This window comes from Pseudorasbora parva, chromosome 14, assembly GCF_024679245.1.
Source record: "Pseudorasbora parva isolate DD20220531a chromosome 14, ASM2467924v1, whole genome shotgun sequence".
NCBI classification, from domain to species: Eukaryota; Metazoa; Chordata; class Actinopteri; order Cypriniformes; family Gobionidae; genus Pseudorasbora; species Pseudorasbora parva.
In genome coordinates this window covers 34,993,730-35,017,828 of record NC_090185.1, presented here as the reverse complement: position 1 = coordinate 35,017,828, position 24,099 = coordinate 34,993,730, and the positions used below count along the sequence as shown (strand labels likewise).

General features: G+C 36.2%; 1 protein-coding gene across 4 annotated transcripts in view; it reads left to right on the top strand.

The window, feature by feature from the left end:
* The window catches only part of LOC137040563 (E3 ubiquitin-protein ligase RNF123), a 200,603-nt gene that overhangs the window by 76,413 nt on the left and 100,091 nt on the right, over nucleotides 1-24,099 (top strand). For all 4 annotated transcript variants that reach the window (XM_067416310.1, XM_067416308.1, XM_067416307.1 and 1 more), the window contains exons 33-35: nucleotides 640-828; nucleotides 6,657-6,732; nucleotides 9,098-9,182. In XM_067416310.1, coding sequence (XP_067272411.1) covers nucleotides 640-828; nucleotides 6,657-6,732; nucleotides 9,098-9,182 — 350 coding nt within the window. The remainder of the gene's footprint in view (nucleotides 1-639; nucleotides 829-6,656; nucleotides 6,733-9,097; nucleotides 9,183-24,099) is intronic.

Sequence of the window (24,099 nt, the reverse complement as noted above, 5' to 3'; positions counted from 1 at the left end):
AAAGGTAGATGCAGGAAAGAATCTGACGAGAATGTCTAAACATCAAAACACCATTTTTGTGGACCAAGTAGTTAAGTTTTATGACTAAAGAAATGAAGAGTAAAACGTGTATGGTGCTTGTGAAAAACTCAGACATCATTCTAGATGGTTGACAGTGTTTTTTTAAAGCATTGCTAAGATGCCTCTTGACTGCAGGGGTGTAGTTGGTGGTTGCTGGGTGGTTGTTGGGTAGATGAAGGTTGGATGCAAGGTGAATGAAGAGTGCTTGTTAGGTGGATGAGGGTGATTGCTATGTGAATGGAGGGTTGTTACTGGGTGGTTGTTGGATGGTTTCTGGGTGGATGCAGGGTGGATGCCAGGTTGATGGGGGATGATTTCTGGGTGGATGCAGCTTGATTGCAGTGGTGTAGTTGGGAGTTGCTGGGTGGTTGCAAAAGCTTCTGGGTCCTTAATCATAAAAGCTCAGAGTCTTATTGTCAATGTATTGCTGTTACTGTAATTTGACTGACATTGGGTCATATTTTACATCATTCCATGCAACAAAGCATGCAGTTCTGTCCCAACAGTCTCATAATCTCTCTTTTGACTTTGTACATCTTTTTATTGTCTCTTTTTATGTCATCATTTATTCCCTTCCAGATCCAACAGGCAGCTGAGCGACCTGAGAGGAATTTTGTGGACACACGGCAGTTAAAGGTGTGCGCAACCTGTTTTGACCTCTCTGTCAGTCTGTTACGGGTCCTGGAAATGACCATCACTCTAGTGCCGGAAATATTCCTGGACTGGACCCGCCCCTCCGCTGAACTGCTGCTACGTCGATTGGCTCAGGTGAGCGTGATTGACAGACAGGATGTGTTCTAAATTCTAAAACAACATTCAAAACTGGGCAAAAGTACAAAGTAGAGTGAAAATAATTTTCATCATTTTTAATGCAGAACTCTGAGGTAATGATCCTGTTTAAGGCAAATGCACTTGCTATTAAAAATAAGATTTCTGTTTTCATTTTCTCAGAGTTCACAGCTTTTTTTTCTTTTTGCAGTTCACAGCTCTCTGAGTTTTTCAAAACCTAAATTATTAATGACGGCAATTTATGAACCTTAATCAAACATTCTGCTTTAGGGTGTTCTCACACTTGGTCCTTTTTTAGGGCTCTGAGCGCGGTTTGCGTAATTTTTGGCCCGCATGTGAACACTCCAAACGATCTCAGACCCCTTTAAAGCGAGCCGAGCTGAGACTATCTTGGGAGGCGGTTGGGGTACGGTTCGATCTCATCTTATGGTACGGTTTGCTGAAAACACGCAGTCTGAACACAAACCGCTCTAGGCTTACTTGGTTTTTCTGTTCGTGTATTCCAATGTAGTTTGGTCATCAAATGCCTCCGTACAAATCAGCTGTTCATTGCGGCTGATTCTTCTGACAAATCTCTACAAATTATTCATTCACAACTTAAACTTGTTTATTAAAATTTCAACTGTTTCCGAACTGTGTGAGTAAGACGCGGCTGCGGGCCTTGCCAGTTTAAAATAGTGTAACGAGCGCCTAAAACGCATGCACAGAATCCGGCTGTCACAGTGCGTGTACTGAATTGAATCTTTAGTCTTAGTTAAAAATTTCAAAAACACAAGTTTCACATAAACAGGTTTTTTTTTGGTCTTAAGTGAATGTAAAAATCTGCATTACTAGCCTAATATAATAATCAGTTGAGTACAGCGTACAGTGAAGAATATGCAGTTTTATTTTTTCATGTGATTATTCCATTAAAGCAGTTTATTTAATTTGCATCTTTCTTTTATTATTTTATTGTATTATTTATTTTGTGTATGCTGATGTGAACATTGCATTCTGCAATAAAGTAAACTTGAATCAAGAAAAACTATTCCACATTTTTAAAAAAATTACAAAAGTGAATGTTTGATATAGCTACTGCAAGAATATGTAGCATTGGAAAAAAAATGTTTGTTAAAATATAAAAATATACATATTTTTTTTTAAATATGTCATAAAAAATTATTTACAAACAAATATCTTGGTTACTGAGGAACAAGCAATGTAAGTGAATGGGATCAAATGTTGAATGCAATGGGTCAGCATCTAGTGTACCTTTAACAATATCAACACTGCTTCAGTCCACCCAGGCTATTAATTGCAAATAAAATGAAGAAATCATCAAGATTAATCATTAAACATTAACAGATGACAGCCTGTAACATATAGCCATTATGTTGGGTAATCCAATCAGAGATGATTTAGATTTAGAGGACTTGAAGATACAGTAGCACAAACTGTGTTGCAGGTTCTGTGTGAGATTTTATAATGCTTCAATGTGAGACTGTTTTTGCCCATCTTTGCGTTGTACCTGATTTGCATTTATTCTTTTAGTAAATTGGGTGCTTCAGCAGTGAAAAACAAGACTATCAATTGAGTCTTTTGAATCCCCCCTCCAAATGTTATTAAATTGTAGAGTATTGCCAATTTAAAGCATAAAGTGTCACAACTTGGCAGCACAACAAATCTGTATTGGATGGAAGCTAATGGTCTGGGTTTATTGAGCTATAAATTAAATTATTTTATTAAACCGTAAAAAGTTCTTACAAGGGTGGTGGATAAGAGAACATTAGTAGCAATGAGGATGAAAGCCATTTGATGCTTTTCACATTTATGGATACTGTCAATAAACAAACACGTGTGTGTGTGTGTGTGTGTGTGTGTGTGTGTGTGTGTGTGTGTGTGTGTGTGTGTATACACTTATAATAAAAATGTTTTAGTGCTTTCACAAACAGGGCACACTTTGGTCTCCCATTGATTAAAACCATTAGAGGCACAAATCTCATGTCTTGTTTTTTTATGTGACTTTCAATGACATTGGGTGAAGCAACTTAAAGGGGGGGTGAAACTCATTTTCATCTCATGTCAATCTTGAGTACCTATAGAGTAGTATTGCATCCTTTATATCTCTGAAAAGTCTTTAGTTTTATTATATTTATAAAAGAAATATAGGCTGTACCGAGTCTTTCCAGAAAAAAACGAGCGTGTGGAGGCGTATTGCGTGGGCGGAGCTAAAGAATGACGAATGCGCACAAAGCGGTGACATCCTCAAGCATGGAGAAACCCATGGCTATCAATCTCAGCTAATAGATATATGATCCAGAATCAAATTCGGAGGCTGAAATAAATTGAATAGGAGAAACAGCAACAGCAGGACGTCCGTCTCTGTGGTATGTACTGTATTTAGGGGCATGTCAACATTTGTGTGTCTTTACTCGCAGTTTATGAGGACATGATTTGGTTTATGGACTATTGTATGCGACTAAACCTTAGCAGTAGCAAGCAAAACGGTTTTGTACGTCAGACTAGTGTAACGTTATACATAGAACAACAATAGAGTAACCGTGCATTTGAATGACGATGCACGCGATCGTGTCGTTTACTGATGTTTACTCACGCGACGGTAGCCAACAGCACAGACATTTGAAGCAGTTTTACTCTCCGGCTGCTTCCAAAGCAGGAACGAACCTTTATCGCAGGGACCGCTCCGTCAAAAACACACTTCTTTGGTATGATTTGGTGAAGTCCTGTGACAGCAGTGACCGTGGAAATCCACTTTGCAACGCGACTGAAGCGATGTTGTGAAGCTTCCCGTCATTTCTGCGTTCAAATCGGTTCAAATGCAGCGCTGCCTTCCCGGAATGCTGTGCTGAAGCGTTGAAGTCACTTGATGTCACTCATAGGAATAAAGTGGAGCGCGGCACGCCACATAAGTGTTCACGGACGACTGGATCTGCAGCTGAGCGAGTGTTTATGGCCGTGCATTTCCTCTCTCGTACGCACCCTACCGGGAGAAGAGCCCGTACGGCCCATACAAGGACCTTCCGCTCTATTAACGTCAAGCCGACCCATACTCGAAAAAAACTCTCCGAAACTTGTGAGAAACCGGAAGGAGTATTTCTGACACCAACATTCGTTTTTGAAACTTTGTCTATGTTTAGGATGGGAATCCAAGTCTTTAACAGTGTCAAAAGCTCAGTATACATGAAACAGCATTTCACCCCCCTTTAAACTTTTCTTATTTTTTTTAGTTTGTCTTAATTGTTCACATTTTAATGTTGACTGCACTTACTCAATTATTCAACCTTATTGTAACATACATTATCAGAAATGCTTAATTTTAGGAAATATAAGTTCATCGTTAACAAAAAATGTAAATTTGGTGCTCAAATTTTAGTGCTGATTGCACTTGTTCAGTTATTCAACCCTGTATCCAAGTTGTTTACAAAATTGTTTAAAAAAAAGCAAAAATTACAGGAAATATAATTTAATTCATTAAAAATAATGTCGATAACAAAAATTTACATTTGGTGCTAAATTATCCTGCTGCTGACTGACAGTTACATTTTAAGCTAAATCTGCATTAAATATTTTTTTTTTTTTTTTTTTTTTTAAAAACAAAAAAAAAACCTGTTACCCAGTCTGGCATTCTGGCAATCAAATATATACAGCTTTGGAAAAAATTAAGAGACCACTTAACATTGAAAAATCAATGTTAAGTGGTCTCTTAATTTTTTTCAGAGCTCTATATTGGATTTCAAAATTTGTATTATTTCATTTTGATGTATGTTTAATGTTTATTGCTCAGAAATAATGAAAATCACAAAAATCTGTTTTTAACTGTATCTACAAGTCAAAAAGTTTGATAACAGCTAAACAAATTTGCAAACATAAAATACATGTAAAAAATACATGATATAATATTGTATTATTTCTATTAATTATCATTTAATATTGTCAGAGGGTTACGTACCTCCTCATTTTCAGAGGCTGTTTTGTACTCTTTTCATGGAAAGTGCCATGCAAATGAGGAGCAAGTGTGTATTGTTGTCAGGGCCACTGCATGTTTTCAAGGCCTCAATTACTGAGGAGAAGGCTTTGAAATAGTGTTTTTGATGGGTTTTTCTCTCAGCGCTAACATTAGCTCTATTCCCAGCAGAGCATCCATTCACCTGTGGCTTGTAATCAGGCTTTAACTGAAGCACACCTGTGAGCACAGCAGGCATCCACACGTCCTTGAAGAGCAAAACCTATCCATTTACATTTTTTCCTGTCCCTGAAGGATTTATCCTATTTTTGAATACAATTACATGCGTTGTGCTGTTGTAAATGTCAATAATTGGCACCTGACAACTTGGTACCTCTGAAGGCCACAGGATGCCCATGAGGTGTGCTAAAGAAGCGAAGGGTATAATTATTGCAGTCTGGTCACTGATTTATGACCAGATGTGTTTGATTTGCTCACTGAAACTGAGTCAGATGAAATCTGTTAGGTATTTCTAAAGGGATAGTTCACCCAGAAATGTAAATTTTGTAATTTAATTACCCTCATATGGTCCGTGGGGTCTAATTTTTTGTTGAGTTTGACCCCATTGATTTGTATTATATGGACATACTATTTTTTGTTTTGTTTTATGATGTGTTGTTTCATACTGTTTTGTGATTTGTTTGTTGTTTCATTAGGGCCCGATCACCAATAGTGTGAGGACCCTATTGAAATTTCTCCATTTATTATTTTTATTATTATTTACTTCCGAAATCGATCGCATTTTTGAAACCTCATGAAACTTTGTAGATGCGTCAGAAGTGGTGAAAATTTACGTCTGTGTTTCAGAATTAGGCGTGGCCAAATGGCTCTATAGCGCCACCTACAAAATTCAAAAGAAGTGCCCCTACCACAACATTTCATGTACAAGTATGCAATTCGTTACACAGATATAACATTTTTAAATTTCTTTTCAAAATTGTTGAAAATTTTGCCATTTCCAGATGATGTACTAATCAACTTCGCCTAGAGATTTAATCAGATCAACATTATATTTGGTTAGTCTAATCTAAAGGCCTCTGTGACTTTACGTTTCGAAGATCTTGAGTTTTCCCTGAAGTTTTTGTCGGACTGACAAAATTTGTTGTTTCGCCATGAAACAGGAAGTTGTTGTAACTCAGGCATACAATGTCCGATCTGCTCCAAACTTCACATTTTATTAGAGTCCTGGTCTTAAGACATCTACATGCTAAAATTAGTTAGTCATAGCGCCACCTGCTGTCAACAGGAAATAGCATGCTTTACACTGTAATTCACTCTCAGTAACGCATTAAAATACAGCCACCCAGTGGCCTCAGGAAAACGGTGAATAGTAGGTGACATTAATTTAAGCGGGTAAATATAGGAGAAATATGGCAAAGTTACTTCCATGTCCCACACTTCCTGCTGCCAGAAGGTAGGGTGGCAGTGTCCCACTGGGTGGCGGTGCTCCCGTGTGCGAGGACCCTTTCATCACTGCTTGCAGCTTCAATTTTGTTTTATGTTTTTTGTTGTTTAATCTTGTTTTGTGTTTTTTGTTATATGTTATTTCTTTCTGTTTTTCTTTTCTGTTTTGTGTTCATTCATGTTGTGTTTTTGTTTTGTTTTGTGTTGTTTCATCTTGTTTTGTGCTTTTGTTTGCTTTTTGTTTTGTTTTGTGTTGTGTTTTATTTTGTGTCTTTATTCTTAGTTTTTGGGTGAATTGTTTAGTTTTTGTTTTTAATTAGGAGAATCGTATTTCTTTATATATATATGCACACACTACATTTTGTTTTGAAATTTACTTTATTTTATTATTTGTCTACAGCTCCTGAACCAGGTGTTAAATCGAGTTACAGCGGAAAGAAACCTGTTTGACAGGGTGGTCAACTTGCGCCTCCCAGGTAATTCTAAGCGTTTTCCATCTTGTGTAAAAATAATCCTACATTAATGCAAATAAATACAAGCATTGAACATGAACTGCATGCTTTAGTGCACACTTGAGGATGCACTTGAATGCAATTATATTTCTGAAACGCTTAGTGTGCTGTGCTGAATTTAAACCTCTCGGGTATTTTGGTTCGTCCTTGATCGTGACCCATGTGAGCCAAAATATAGTTTGTTGTAACCTAACAATCATCTTTTCACTTGTTCCTTAAATAGAAGCTTATTTCAAGTCCCAGAATGAATAAAATGTAATTTAATAAGCATTTTGTGATGTTCTTGACATCACCTCTGAAAACCCCTTCAGAAGTTTGGAAAGTCAGACTGCACACTCAGGGAATTATATTAGATGGATAGGTCAAGAGATTACACGGCGAGTTTGTATGAAAACATAATCCTATTCAGGAGCATACTGAAACCATCATCAGGCCAGTTTTCAGCCTTGACACTGCAAAACATCACATTTATAATAAACGAGGTTGGGTCATGTTGTTTCCTGAACATTACTCCTAGAGGGGCCAACAGAGCAATGTAGCTTTCAGTGCATTTTAAAGTTGTTATTAGATGGTACATTTTGACCCATGTCATTGTGGTCTTGATTCAGTGACCTGCTTTTCTGCTAAAGTTTATTCATCACTCTATGAATTCTTCAGTCGTATTTTTGGGTGGTACTTACCAGCAGGTCCATTAATGAAATTCAAAGTAAATTTGCAATGAGTGCATTAAGCTGACCTTGGAAAAGTCAAATGAAAGGGCAATGTTGTTTTACAGCTAGATTTCGCTTTGCAGTGCTTCAGAAATTAGGACTATTGCATTGTCAATACAAGATCTTGGCCAAAAATGTATGCACCTCTTGACGGAAATAACATCACAACATTTATTTCCATCAAGAGGTGCATCAATAGCAAAGCATAATCCAGGACTCTGTAAAGTCTCCATCATCATATCCCAAAGACTTTCAATGAATTTAAGGTATGGACATTTGAAGGTCCAGACGAATCCTGACATTGTCATCCTGGAATATGGCTATGACGTGTATTCCTACATGGCTGTTTAAAGTGCCCCTATTATGGATTTTTGAAAATGACCTTTGATGTAGTGTGTAACATACCTCTAAGTGAATTAAAACATCCTGCAAAGTTTTAAATCTGAAAGTGCACAGTATATAAAGTTATTGTCTCTCAAATCTAAGTGCTGACTCAGAGTCAATTAAACAAATCGCTTTTAAAACAAATCCCAAGTCGTTTTGTTGTGACATCAAGATGAAACATTAACATATTCACTCGCATTTTCAGCCTCGCTTAGCATTTTGATACAGTTCCCACATGTGCACCTAAATAAATTCAGCAATTATTTTTTCTGTGACACGTTACATTGAACTAACAAATAGCAATAGACAGCAAGATTAATCAGATTACAGCACGTCACTTCTCAGACATTCTGCATGTTCAATCGGCCTTAAGTGCCATGAACTATATTGACACTTACCATTGAGAAATGTCCTGTTCCAGTCGTGTTTGCGATTGACTTTCTGGTTTATCAGCAACTCTGGATGCTTCCTTATCGGACTCTTGCTCCAATTGGTAAGGCAAAATTTATGCCATGTTTGTTCATACAGTGCATAAAATGTTCAACACTTGACAAACCACAATCCAGTAATGGTGATAGGCATTGTGCTGCACGTATTTTACCAATCACAGCTGACTGGGTCATCTGACCAATCTCTGCAGATTAACCTCACGCAAAAGAGAGGTTTGTAAAAATGAATCGTTGACAGACGTTGAGCATATAAGGTAAAAATAAATGCATATTATAAGACAATGAAAATGTTTTTGACCTTGCATGCATGTAAATCTGTTGTTGGGGACTCCCAAAACAAAAATAGGAACCTTTCAAAAGCCATAATAGGGGCACTTTAAGAAATTAAAAGCTGCACACTCCTTCAATTAGGTTTAAAGAACTGTTGCCAAACATAAAACATGCCAAAACATCATAATCAGTGTTAAAGTTTCTTCGCAAAGAATGTTGTTGATCCATGACAGCTATACTTTTGCTAGACACCATTTTGTGTTTATAATTTAACCTATGGTAATTATAATAAAGAACAAATAGATTTAAAAAAAAAAAATTAAACCACTTGGTTGAGTCAGTGTTGGGCTGATTAGTATTCATAATCACATATATTATGTATTTTATCTCCCTTGGATTGCTGACCAATCAGCATCCAAAACCAGATCTGTTTTTGTTATAAAATATTTTAAAAAATGTAACTTTCTTTTTTTTTCTTTTATTAGAGCCACTAATAAAACCTTTCTTTTTTTGTAGGCCTGGAGAGTGTTGATCACTATCCCATTCTAGTGGCTGTGACAGGGATATTAGTGCGCATTCTGGTCGACTCCAATAAACAAGGGTGAGTTTATGGCTTTGTGTTGTTTTATTTTTCCATCTATATAATGGGATTTCCATATTTATGGTCATACTAACCGATGTAAACTAACGAAAAATGCAATTTAAGAAATATATGGTTGCGCCGTACAGTCCTGCATTACAGTTTTATACACACCAAGCGTTAGTCTTATTTTTTGTCTGGATTTGGTCTGTGGGATGCCATGACTGGTGTTTTTGGTTCAAGAATAATTTTCCTTTTCAAAGAGCGCTTTTGTTGTGAAGACATGGGCACGTGGCAGAGGTTTTTGTGTCTTGGCATGAGTCTGTGTGCCTTTGCTCCGAGTTCCAGTAGCAATAGACAGTTAATTGCATGCTCTGTTGCCTGAGGGAAATCTGACACCCACCGTGTCCCTGTTGTGTGTCTGTGGGTCAGAGCAACAAGATTCAGGACAGAATCTGTCCGGTGGGCAGGTGAAATCTAATAACGAGCTCCTGTTGAAAGAAATGAGACTTCTGAGAGACCAGAGAAAGGACAAATGGGGTCTCCAATTCATCACGATCGCTCTTGCTCTCAAGGTTTTTATTTTTAAAGCTGGGTGTTTTTTTTGTGTGTGTAGGTCTGGCATTTGAAATGCTTTTTCTATAGGATGAAGCTTTAGGGCAATTTTGCTCTTTCTGTTGTATATTTGTCTCTCCAGCGCTGAAAAGCTTCCCTGATATTTAGATGGGTTCTACCTATGCCTGATCATAATGATTTGTGGCCTAATGGTTAGAGATTGATATGTGTAACCCGAACGCAGGGATACAGGTTCGATTCTCAATAACCTTACTGCTGATTGCCTGCAAGTGTGCTTAGGTGCTCGGTCAGATCCACTTTTCAACTGTATTTCATAGGGATGCACCGAATATTCGGCAACCGAAATTATTCGGCCGAAAATAGCCAAAAAAAGCACTTTCGGCATTCGGCCGAATAAGTAAAAAGGCCGAATAATTTTGGCCGAACAATGACGTTTTTAATGACGCGATCAAAAAGTAACCCACGTAGAGTGAGAGCTGCGTGCTTTATGCAGCAAACATGTCAGCAGTGTGGAAGCACTGTTTAGTGCTGAAATTTAGTGCTCATGTCATCGATGAGAAGAGGAACCGACTTTCATGTGAGAAAGCAGAGAAGCTACTTTTCATAAAGAAGAACCTGCCACTTTTCCTGAAGAAGTAGGCTAAGTAGGCTTATGTCTAAGACAGTTATTTATTTGTTGTGGGTTCATCCACATTTTTTGCACTATTCAATGCACATTAGTTGTTGTAGACATACAGAGTTACATTCTTTCAGCAGTCAGTTATAGGCCTAACATAGGCTATTCAAGAAGGGGGGCTTCTAAGATGGCCAAATAAAAATATATTTTTTATTTTACTAATTATTTATTTTAAGTTATGTTGTGCTTAGTTTGTATAATATCTGCTGGAATGTTAAAAAAAATCCAGTGTTAAATAAATATTTTGAAATTGTATTTTTGTTATTTGATTTATTTCTCTGAAAAGCAACACAAAATAGTAAAAAGCACATTTTTACTATTTAATTATTGTAATGGTAAAAAAAAATTGCCAAATAAATGGAAAAAATGCGAAACACCGCGTTCGGTATTCGGCCTTCGGTCTTCGGCCAAGCATTTCATTATTATTCGGTTTCGGCTTCGGCCAAGAATTTCATTTCGGTGCATCATCACTTCCTGCACATTTAAAAGGATATTCCTACATGTTACTGAAATCTGATTAAGCTGTCTATAGATATGGGCACTGGACAGACTTTTTACGACATCGCTCTTGAAGTTTCCAGACCTGTGATCCGTAATTTTCCCCAGATGCTTTGAACTTCCTAGATGCACAAATGAGTTTGGAAATGGATGGAAGAATAATGAATCGTTCTGAGATCTGATTCCTGGAAAAGCCTGATAGACGGCTCTCTATCATGGAATGTCGCAGTGTGAGCGTTGAGCAGATGTTTGGCACTTCACAGGCTTGAGAAGGAAGGGTTCATTAGAAACACATGTTTAATGTGCATGAATCCAAAATATATCAATGCTTTATCGATAACAAGAGAAAAATAGTGTAGAGAGATAAATCTCAGATACATTCGACAATAAAAGACGAATTGCATCCAGTAAAAGCTTCAGCATAGGTTCACTATCATATTATGGTAATACTGTACAATAAGGTTTTATTTGTTAAAGATGAACAGGTAACAATATTTCTACAACTTTACGTTGATCTGAACATTTACTAATACATTTTTTAGATCAAAAGTTGTATCTGTTACCATTAGTTCATGCACTTTGAATAAACATGAACATTTTTATTAACCATCAAACAAAGGTTAATATATCATTAAAAAAAAATTAGTTAATGTATTAAAGGGTTAGTTCACCCAAAAAGGAAAATTCTGTCATTAATTATTTACCCTAATGTCGTTCGACACCCGCAAGACCTCTGTTCATCACCGACACAAATAAAGATTTTTTTTTTAATCTGATGGCTCAGAAAGGCCTCCTGTCAGTACACCAATGTCATTTCCTCTCTCAAGACCCATAAAGGCACTAAAGACGTCGTTACAAAGCCCATCTCACTACAGTGGCTCTACAATAATTTTATGAAGCGATGAGAATAGTTTTTGTGTGCAAAAAACAACAACTAAATAACAACTTATTTAGTGATGGGCTGAATTCAAAATAATGTTTTGAACGGTTATGAATCAGCGTATTGATTCATGATTCGGATCGCCAAAGTTACATGATTTCAGCAGTTTGACATGGGTTCCGTATTGTCAAAATAATACATTATGATAAAATACATATCCATGTAGAAAAATACATACATTCATTACTATTTTCTATAGAGCAATATAACTTAATATAAAGAATAAATATATACAATGCCAGTCAATAGTTTATGATCGGTCAGATCTTCAATGTTTTTAGAGGTCTCTTATGATGATTATTATTCAGATTTAATCACAGGAATACACTACATTTTTACTTTTATTTGTATGGCTATTTTACAGTTAAATTTTTCACACTATTAGTTTTTTTTTTCTATTTTTAATAAAATAAATGCAGGCATGGTGAGCATAAGAGACTTATGCTAAACCTGAAAACATAAACAATTTTACAGATCAACTTTTTTTCTTTCTCTTTCTAATTCCTAGTCATAATTTATAATTTATTGTACATTAATCAATTTCTTGTTTTATTTTTTATTTGGATTTTGCACTTTTTCACTTCTTAGTATTTCATGATACACTTTATTGTCTTTTAATAATACGTTTGTGTTTAGTGAATTTTTTATTTTTACATAGATGTATTTTCACCTTTTAAATACTTGTATGGGCACATTTATTTATTTATTTATTTATTTATTTATTCTTACTTCATGCTATATTTCATTTTGTCTTTTACAAAATGTCCCTACTGGACTGCTTTGCAGTTTTTACTGTTGCACTGTTGCCCACAGCAACTATAATAATTACCCAGAATGCTGCTCTCTGCTGAGCTGTAGTGTTGTCTTATCTTCTCGAGATGTTCTGGCTTCTCTTTCCACATGCTCTGATAAGACCTGACCTTTCTCTGTGAATGTCACCGGTCATCTTCTACTTGTTTTAGAAGGTCTTATAAGGTCTTTTTATAAGGTCTCACTAACCCTGTACACACATTGGAAACAGACGCTGGGTTTGTCAGGTCACTTGTGTTTACAGGTGAACACGAGAGATTGTTTCTTGAGAAAATGACCTTTCAAAACTTGATATAACCGAAGCACCTCAGGTAAAAGCTGAAAAAAAACAACCTTTTTCCCTGAGCGTTTAGAAGTATGCAGCATGTCTGTGTGTTTTCATTTTTCTCTTTCTGAATCTCTCTAATGGTTTGTCCTGACTTGAAAGCCTCATAACCCAGTTTGTTCATAGATATCATATGTTCAGAGATGGCAAGAATTGCAATGAGAGCATTTTGCTTTTATGGTCATGCAACTTTGCTTTCAGTTTGATTTATGCAGGAAAACTAGGTTTGTAGTCCAAATTGTTACAAATGATTTATTAGTTGATTATTTACAATTTAGTTAAAAGGATTCAATCTAATGACCTGCTTGCTGGTTTTTAGTATATTCAATGACCTGCCTTTAATTTCTAATAAATTATAAAAAAAAACAAAAAAAAACTTTTATCTAAAAGTGTTTACTTTGGTATATTTAAAACTGCAGTCCGTAACTTGTTTTGGTTAAAAATGATCCATAGCATATTAAAGCATATTAAATTTGTTAGTCCGTATTTAAAAAAAAAAAAAAAAAAAAAATCCCCTCTTGGGACAACGGTTTGTGAATTAGCTTAAGCTAAAAACACTATGAAACATACATCAGATGAATGTTCAAAGTTTATCTGTTTTTTGTATCTGTCCATATCCAATTAAATGTAATAATAATAATAATAATAATAATAATAATAATAATAATAATAATAATACACACTATATACACACAGTCACACAATGTTGATGTTGTTAACATAAACAAATTTGAGAACAAAGTATAACAATAATAATAATGTGCACGATTTGATGTGATAGGAGCTAAGCAATCTTTGATCACTGGTGGTAGCATGAGTTATTGAAATGCTTTTTTTCTCAGTTGGTCAGAACAAAAGTGGCATTTTGGTTGTACTTCCAAGATGTAGAATCTGTGATTCTGAAGCACAGTACCCACACTGGTGCGGTGATGAATGACAGCCACACAAACTCTTCAAAACTTTAGATTCATCCACACTGAGGAGCTGTGCGGCTGCAGATGCCGACAGAGAGGCAAAACTTGTGGACTGCAATTATTATTATTATTATTATTATTATTTTTATTATTATTATTATTATTATTATTATTATTATTATTATTATATAAGTAAATTATTCTTTATTACCAAATAATCTTTCATTTTGACCAATTGTTATTGTAATTGTGGATGGTTAAGTGAGATCAGAATCATTCAATTCTTCGATTCTCATCCCTACAGAAAACCCCAGAATCATCTTATTTCACCCTGAAAATTGGCTCTGAAACACCTCTGCTTTCATCAGATGGTAAATGGGGAACTGCTGCTAAATTTGGCATATTATATCCGGCACAAATTCTGTAATGAGAAAATAATTGGTGTGACACCTGGCACCTTCCCTCTTCCTGACTTCCTGCTGAAATCTACACTTGCTCGAGGTGCGGGGTTGTTGTTGCGGGGTTTGTCCGTATTTTGTTTCTATTCTTTTTAAATTTCCAACTTAAAAATGTGGGCTTAGCTCATTTACTTTATTTATATGAATGTTGTGCATGTTTTGATATGCAGATGTGCATACTTTTTTTTTTGTCCACAAATTTGATTTCAAGCATAGAAAATCAAGCTTAAAATTAAAAGCAATCATTCGGAAATTTACCATAACAGAGGTGTACACCTACTGTAAACTTTTTAAATGTGATCAAATTAATGTCACACACTGCCTTAGATTGCATGTGGCTTCTATCCACCTTTTTCAGGGGGGCACTAGTAAAAAGAACATGGGAAAAACCTCTGATGGAACGGCGGAAAAAAGTATACCAATGGTATTTTGTGTGCTAGTTAGTGAAGAGGCTTTAGTGTTTTTTGGAATTTGAATCGTTTACTATGTAAAGATGCAAACCTTTATGAGAAGTCGTTGCGGAGCTCAGGTACAACGTGTGCTGATCACGGTTGTGCATATAACCAGACTAAACTAATTCAGGCTTCAGGGGGCGTAGGAAACTTATGGATACAAAGGTTTATGAATCTGATCTTTTTTATTTTTTATTTTTTATAAATCTACATGAAATAATGATCATATTATACATTTAAGAATATTCAGAATGTAATAATCAGAGAAAACAGTTTATAATAGTAATATAATATAGTTGCTTTTTATAATAATGAAAATGCAATGTTTAATACTAGTCAGAATGTTATGTTATAATAATTATAATACACATTTTATAAGAATAAACATTATATAATAATTAAAATGTAATAATAATCAGAATAAACATTTTAGTATACACTGAACACAATTATAAATATGAGCTGAATTACATAATCGGACAGCAATAAAATCACACACTAGACCCTGTCAATGATGAAAATACCTTACGACCCCACAAGAAACAATTACCATATGAATAGGGCTTTAGTGAGATAATCACAGGTGTGCAGTGTTGGGAGTAACGCACTTCAAAACGCATTACGCTAATTCCTCTACTTTTAGCGGTAACACGCATGTAACATTTTTTTTTTTATTCAATCAAGTAACGCAGTTACAATTACTGAAATTTAAATGAGTTTGTTACTCTCTTTTGTGAAAAATTAATGTTTACAGACAAGAAGCTCAAATCTACGCCCTAGCCCGGCCCGTATTTTTAAATAGTTTTTTTTTTTTTTAAATAGTAAAATAGCAGCCATTAAAAAGTTTGTTTTTAATGTCAAAGCAGCCTATTTTTCGTTTAATTTCTTTATTTCATTTTTTGGAGCATTTTTTTGTTTGTAAAATGTACGTTTTTATTTTTTAAAGTGACAACCAAGAGACTAGCGGCCGACATTGAGTTAACACAACGTTTTAGCCTCTCAAACCAACATTTGACTCGTCTAGCCCATAATAAAACCTATAGATATCAAACACTTCACGCATCACAATTTTAGTTTAAATGTTTAGCGTGCTATCTCCCCCCCCAACAACAGTAAAAATGATTTTTTTTGGTTGAAAAACATCCAGTATGCGGCAGTCCTGTGGGCGAAAATGCCTTTTTGATGTTAGAGGTCAGAGGAGAATGGGCCGACTGATTAACGCTGCTAGAAGAGCAACTTTGGCTGAAATAACCACTCGATACATCCAAGGTATGCAGCAATGCATTTGTGAAGCCACAACACGCACAACCTTTAGGCAAATGGGCTACAATAGCAGAATACCCCACCGGGTACCACTCATCTCCACTACAAATAGGTAAAAAAGGCTACAATTTGCATAAGCTCACCAAAATTTGACAGTTGAAGACTGGAAAAATGTTGCCTGGTCTGATGAGTCTCGACTTGAGTCAGAATTTGGCATAAACAACTTGTTACCACTGTGCTGACTGGTGGTGGCGGTGTAATGGTGTGGGGGGATGTTTTCTTGGCACACTTTAGACCCCTTAGTGTCAATTGGGCATCGTTTAAATGTCATGGCCTACCTGAGCATTGTTTCTGACCATGTCCATCCCTTTATGACCACCATGTACCCATCCTCTGATGGCTGTATTACAGTAATATATTTCCAGTATTTGCGTTTTGATTGTCATTTGTCTGCTAGACAATCTCAGTTTAACATCAGTTATAATGAGCATTAAGTGCATTACTAATGGAATTTAAACAGATGTATGGGGAGTGCATGATAGATCTCGTGTATAATATAGTGCCAGGTTTGGCACAGCCTGGTTTTGACACTCTCAATATGAGCCTTTACTATGAGGTCAGTTCTTTCAGCAACTGGGATCCCTAATTCATGCCTAATTAGTTCTTCAAATCTCCTGTCATCTCCTCTAGACTGCCTGTAATTTTCCACTGGAACCAAAGAGCTTTGTGGGACCTCTGCCAAGTTCCTCGGGTGTGGTTGGTCCAGTATCCCTCCACTTTTATTGTAGAGGGAAAGAAACACATCAAGCCAGACCAACAAACAAACTCGTTTCACGCCTGTACAACATAGTTTCCTCTGTGAAACACAAAATAAGGTATTTTGAAAAAAGACTTTTGCCCATACAATGAAAGTCCTTATCATGTTTGGACTCCATTGACTCCATCATTGTATGGACAAAGCCCTTAAAATTGACTTCCTGAGGGGTTTAATGTTGCTCATCATTTTGGAGTTAAAAATCAAAGAAAATGATGGAAAACTTTTTTTTAGAAAAAAATTTCTATCACACTAATAGAAAAGAATTGCGCTAATGAGCTGCTCATTGTATCCTGTCCTTCGGAGGTTAATTAAAACGATTCACTTGAGGTCATAAAGCATCCCAGGGCACTTAACATAAAGAGTAAGGAGTGTTACCTTGACTTTAACCTTGGTCTTTGGGATAAATTTCCCCCGAAGGTCCATTTAAGACCTTTTCTAATAATCTCTTCAATGTGAATTACTTCTCTTACATCATCATCTGTCCACCTTCAAATCGCTTAATGGTGATGGACCGCTGCAGTATTGTCCAAAGGTGGAGGTCAATGAAAGTTCTTCAACATAAACCACTTCCCTTTTAAAAAAGTTTTGTGGCTGATGATACAATGATAAACTCATGGTAAGTTGTGTTTTTGGTGACAACTTTAGCAATGACAAATCATTTTCTTCAGAAAATACAGTGTAAGGGGCCATCCACACAAAATATGTGTTTTTGGCAGTTTTTTATGTAGCATTTTTATGATAATTAATACTTCTCCTACACATCAAGTACAGTAGATAGGCTACAACAGGTACACATGTCAGCAGTGTGACATTTCACCTAGGGTGGCCATTTCCATAACACCAAAAGAAGGACACTTTGCAGCATTAAGTGAGGCAAGAATAATTGCATGAGACTGTGTACTTGCAACTACAATACAATCATGATACAATAATTCTGAAATAGCCTACTCTATTCATTGCCAGAAAATTTGATCTACAATATATCTTGATGCAGACCTGTGTGTAACAGAAGAGGCAAAAAAGTGTTTGTTCAAAGTGTTTATATTTTATTCAAGACATGAAGTCTGTTCTAAAAACTGATGTATGTCTCGCAAAGTGCACAGTGCCTGAAAACATAACATTTCAGGACTTCTAGAAATAACAGAAATACATAAATAAGCAAATAATTAATGTGATAAATAAATAAATTCACATTTAATTTCTTCACAAAGTAATGCACCTTCTACAGCAGCTCAGGTATCTCTTAAGAACTGAAAATTATATTTATTTATTTTTCGCATTTATTTTTTGTTTATTTATGTATTTCTGTTATACACTGATGCTTGACTGAATGATAGACTTTACAAAGCTCTGCAGTGGAGATTTTGTCATCCTGAAATGATGTTGCGTCTTGAAATAAATTCTGTGGCTGAGGGGGCGTGGTTTAGCGAGATCTACACAAAGACGGAGAGCTATAGAAAGATTGCTGTGAACAAGTTTTATTGAACTGAGTTATTGAGTGTGCTGTGAGCACGACTTTATTTTGTTTGTATCTGAGAGTTCTGAAGAAACATGAGTCCCAGTCATGCTAACCCTGTCTTCCTCCTACAAACTTTGTTACAATGACCTAAGGGAAGACGTACCTGCTACTGTTGGTTACTTTTATGTTTTTCCGTGCTGGCATGTTGGCTTTTAGCCTAGAAATCTAGACACACCCTAGCGGCAGCAAATCTAATCTGTCGCGAGTGTCGTCTAGCAACTCTCAATACACGTCTGAGCTGTAAAAACCAAACTCTGGTAAGGCCAATCACATCGTGTATAGAGTCGATGGGCGGGGCTTAACATAATGACGGCCGAGTTGCGCTTGCGTACTACTAGTAAACAAAGAAGCTGGTGAACGGCAGTCTTTCAAATCAGCTTTGACCGAGACTCTGGGATGTAACGTTATGATATAACATAGCCAGCACGTCGTGGGGGCTTGTTTATGTTTTTAACCAATGATATATCAGATGCAGGTATTTATTTTTCAGGCATGCATTTGTTTGACTAGAGATCTTATGGAATTAGCCGCTAGCTGCTGCGTCACAAATCCCAATGAAGATTCTAGAGCGGTTCTTTTTAGGCTGATTTAGCACGACTCCAAAAAGGAGGACAAATGAGTGTCTGGTTTGAGATGTCATGAACATGCATGTAACATTGCAAAAGTCAGGTAAAGATGTCCCTCTAGTTTACAATGAAATGCAATAGAAAAGCAGTGCAAAAAAGTTTAATAAGTTATACTATAGTACTGAATGAGTATTTTGTATTTATAAATATTTATGTTTATACACTAAGCTATTTCAGAGAACATCAGGATATCACCATGAGATCCACTCCAGGGTATTGGCATGGTGCTAACGTCACACTTTTCCCCAGAAAACCTGGCACTTTTTTGTTAGCGTAAACACCATTAATCAAGCTAGTAAAATAACGAAATAGCCATGCTTTGATGCTAATACGCTGCCTGAAATAAAGCACATGGCAGATAAAGGGGCATTAGCATCATTAGCATCATTTCATCCAGTATAGCCTTTGTGTGGCGACTGTTTGTTTTGAAAGTCTCTCATTGAGCGCACATTCGTTAGTGGCTCATTCATATGCAGGGCGTGATGAAGCAGAGCCAAAAGTGTGTCAGTTTGCCACTTTTTAATTAGCCCATTTCTCCTTTAGCCCACCGATAAAAGCTAAGAGAGGACAAAGCAAAGCAGCATTAACACTGGCGTCACCCTCCATTAACTAGAGTGTCAGACATGTTCTTCTCTGCAGCTGGGGCTGGAAAAAAAATCACAGCCAAAAAGGGTTCTCCATAGATGACGCTAGAGGTTTAGTTCCTTACTTAGCATTATCGCTGTCGGGAAGCTAATGAAACAAATGGCTATATTGTTCTTCATTCACAAAGTTTGTCAAATGCTGTCAACTAATTTATAAAATAACTATAGGGCCCTATTTTAACAATCTGAGCACATGGTCTGAAGCATAGGTGCACTTAGGGCGTGTTTGAATCCACTTAGTTTAACAACGTGAAAAATTGTCTGTGCGCCAGATGCATGGTCCAAAAGGGTTGGCTCATTGAGTCTTTAAGTCTCTTAATGAGTCATGGGTGTGTTTTAGGCATACAGTGCAATTAACCAATCAAAGTCTCATTTCCCATTACCTTTAAAAGCCATTTGTACTTCGCTATTTATTCGCTATTTACATGCTGGAATTAGTGAGCGGAAAGACTAAATGCTTCTTCAAAGAGGAATCCTTTTATTTTTAATATATAAAATTGTGTGTAATAAGCAGCATATAAAAAGCAGTGTACATGGGTTGTTCCCCGCCTATAGGCACATATTACTAATGTTCTCTTTAAACAACACAAAAAATACTGTGCTATTGTTTTTAGACCAGGTTTTTGTTGGTCAATGGCACAATCATTTTCAGTTCCTAAAAATAGCAACACGGAAACATTACGACTGACACCTCGTTTTCAGACCAGCACGCCATGGACAAACAGATGGGCGTGAGTGCATTTGCTATTTAAACAACGTGGTGCTTGACGTGAAAATGAACAGAACACACGTGACACGCCTGTCATCGCATTTCTTCCCTGTAATTAATCGATTAATCACACCGAACAATAACGTTTTTTTTTATATTGTAATAAATTCACATTTAATCTCAAATTAATGCAAAACAACATAAAGGCAGTATATTTTAAATATTTGATCTAACAGGTTATCAAACACTTCACAGTCTTCACTGTGTAAATTATAAATTAAATATAGATTAATCCTTATTAAAGCAACAAAAGTTCATTCAAGAGCAGTGAGTGATTTTATCTTTGTCATTTGTTATTTGATTAACACAGCATCAGGTTCATTAGGCTGCTGTCACTTTAAGATCATGATGATGTGAAGCACATGATGTGGATTCACAACCGTTGTGATTCATTCATACCCTCATTCATGTGTTGAGAGCCACCTCGAGGAGCTATGAAGTAGTGATGATGGGAGCAGGAAATCTATTTAGAGCTGCTTATTTTATTAATTAAAATATCAAAATTTGGTGCCAGCGTATCAATTCTCACATTGTACGGAGAAGGAAAACGGTATATTGACCCATTGATATTTTGTCCCACCCCTACTACTACTGTATACAGTACTATATGATTGCTTAGGCAGAAAGTGTTCTATTCATCTTTTCTCATGGTATGGTCAAGTCAAATGTATTTATTTATTTATTTTTTAGTGCTTTCTACAATGGCGATTGTCTCAAAGCAGCTTCACAGTGTCAAAAAAAAAAATAATGCAACAGAATTTGATTGTTGGTTGTACAGCTGCTCCGGAGAAAAGGGTGATGTCATCTAACTAATTTCAGTTGTCTTAAAACGACATTGTGGGCAGATCAGTAATTTAGTCAATATAGTTTGTTTAGTTTAGTAATTACATTTATTTGTAGCCTGACAAGCCAGACCCGCATCAAGATGTTTGGTCTGGAAACTCACAATTGACAGGGCTCAATCCGAGGGGTGGGATAAACGGTTGTCTTTCAAACTTCCTCTGCACACAATTGGATAGCGCTACAACCAACCAGAGCAACGAAGGTGAAGCAGAGCTAGTTGACAGATTAAACTTTTGACGTATCCGGTCGGCAAAACTCAAAACACATCTTCCCTTCTTAAGAATGACTTCAGTGCTGTTCTTTGTTATTTTCTCAGAGAAAAGCTTAACTCCAAGTCGCGGTCAAAGCTGATTCGAAAGACCGCCGTTCGCCAGTTTCTGTGTTTACTAGAAGCACGTGCAACTCGGCCGTCATTATATTAAGCCCTGCCCACCGACTCTATACACGATGTGATTGGCGCGACCAGAGTTTGGCGTTTACAGCACAGAAGTGAATTGAGAGTTGCTAGACGACACACGCGGCAAATTAGATTTGCTGCCGCTAATTTATTTGGATATTTAGTTTGAAATTTTAGCGTCCCCAACTGAGCAAGCCAAGCCAAAGGCGACAGTAGTTGGAAACTTTATTACTAGCCGTTTTTGCTAATTAATTAAGAAATGCCAGATTAAAACAACAAGCGTAAGTAAATAATGCCCCGATTTGAATCTTTAGGTGAACATACATTTCAGCTCAGTTTTAAAAGTTCTCTTAGAGAACTGCAGTTTGACTGGCGTAAAACAACAGGGAGGTTCAGCGCCAGTGTGAGACATTCATTCTGATAACACGCACATACGCCTCCCCAATCTCTTGTGTGAAAAGAAAAAAAAATCAATTTAGATAATTTCCCTCCATTATTGTTGGCTAAAAGGCATCAGATACAGCTTGCAGTGCTGTACTAATTAGATTGTGACACAGTGTAATTGGCTTTAGCAGCTTTAAGGGAAGAAATGGACTATGAGGAGGAGGGGAGATGAACATTTCATCCTCTGTCTTTTCAACACCCTGAGCAGGGCGTGTTGATAACCTCCTGACCACCGGCTCAGTCACTGTGAATTGTTATCCCTGTCCAATGAATCTCACTAGCAATAAATACTGTGGTGTTACTATGTTCTTTTTTTTTTTTTACTTTAATGGTGAAACCATTTTTTAATACAATGTTTTTTTGTGTGGGTGGGGTGTATCTTTTTTAAACTTGAATAGTGGGAATACCATGCTTTTTGTATATGGTAAACATGGTAGCGCTCCATGTTTTTTGATGTACCATGATAATGAGTTGTTTGTTAGATACTGTAACATAATAACGTATTGTTTAACATCCAGTAATTTATACCATGTTGTTTTTTTCCCAACATTTAGTAGTTTTTTTTTCTTTTCTTTTTTTTCTTGAGATGGCACTACCATGCTACCATTGTTATACTTTGCTTTTTTTTGTCATGTATCTTATGATAATACCATGAGATTAATATTTGAATTGCATTACAATTATTTAGATTAGCTTGCATTCGTCTGGGAACCTGATAGCTGATGTTAGCAATGAAATGGTAAAAAAAAAAAACGAAAACGTAAAACTATTATTCATTTTACATAGATTAATTTGATCATAGATCATTTGGCAAATTAAATAACTGCAAATTATAATAGTTTTCAAAAGTAACCTCATCACTTGAAGCAACACTCACCGAAGAGGTCGAACTGGAAGCCATGACTAAATCGGCCACCGTAGGAGTTGAAACGAAATCGAAATTGAAGGGGAACAGAAACTATTATTCACTGGATGGTCATATACCTTTTCACCACTAGATGGGGGAAAATATCACACAGTGTAGCTTTAACGAAAAACACATTTTCACATTGTCAACTACAGCAATTAAAAATGTGTTGCATATGGTGCCAACAGCCTACTGAGCTACTTCCAACATCACTTTATTTCAGAATATGGATCAGAACACAAAGTAAGTCCTAATATTTCACTTTCAGAAGATCGTTAACATTAATTTTTTTAAAAGCCAGCACATAATTCAAAGCTGCTTTATATTTTAAAACAATCCCATCAGTTTGACGCAACAGAGCTCAGAAGTTGTGCTGGGCTCGGTTGATTCATCTGGAAAACGTTTAATGTTGATGTTTTTAATCTAATCCTAGAGCCCTGATTACATTTCAAACGGACTCGCATATCATGCTTAATTGATTTGAATAGATGTGTATATAGATGGTTTATGTTGATGTTTTTTTTTTATGGTTTAGTTGTGGGTTTTAGCTGCAGTGCTTTGTTCTTATCATGATTCTTGACTGCCGCAGCTGTTAATTCTTATTCTTGTATGTTTGATGCTGTTTTTAAGATTGATCAGTACTGTAGTGACAATTCATCACCATTGATTCTTCCCACTGTTACAAACACTTGTCTTCAGTGCCAGATGATTGTGCGACTTGAGACAGTTGCAGCCACATCGACCCTTCCATGACACACCTTGCTTGTTTATGTATATTACAACTTTTATGTTCGTTTAGTACTATAGAAATTGTATTATTAAATTCATTAAGAAAAAAATATGTTGAAACAAAAATACTTTCAATCAGTAATATTGTCAAATACACATTATCCATTAAAAATCATTCTAATATCCTGTTTTGATGCTCTGCTAAAGTCTCCATGAAATCAAAATGTACGTTTTTTGTCTTTTAGTATGAATACGTTAGCCTGACTGTTATCTATAAGCCATGTGCTCCAAAACAATGACACATTTAGAATTCAAAACGTACGGTATCTCC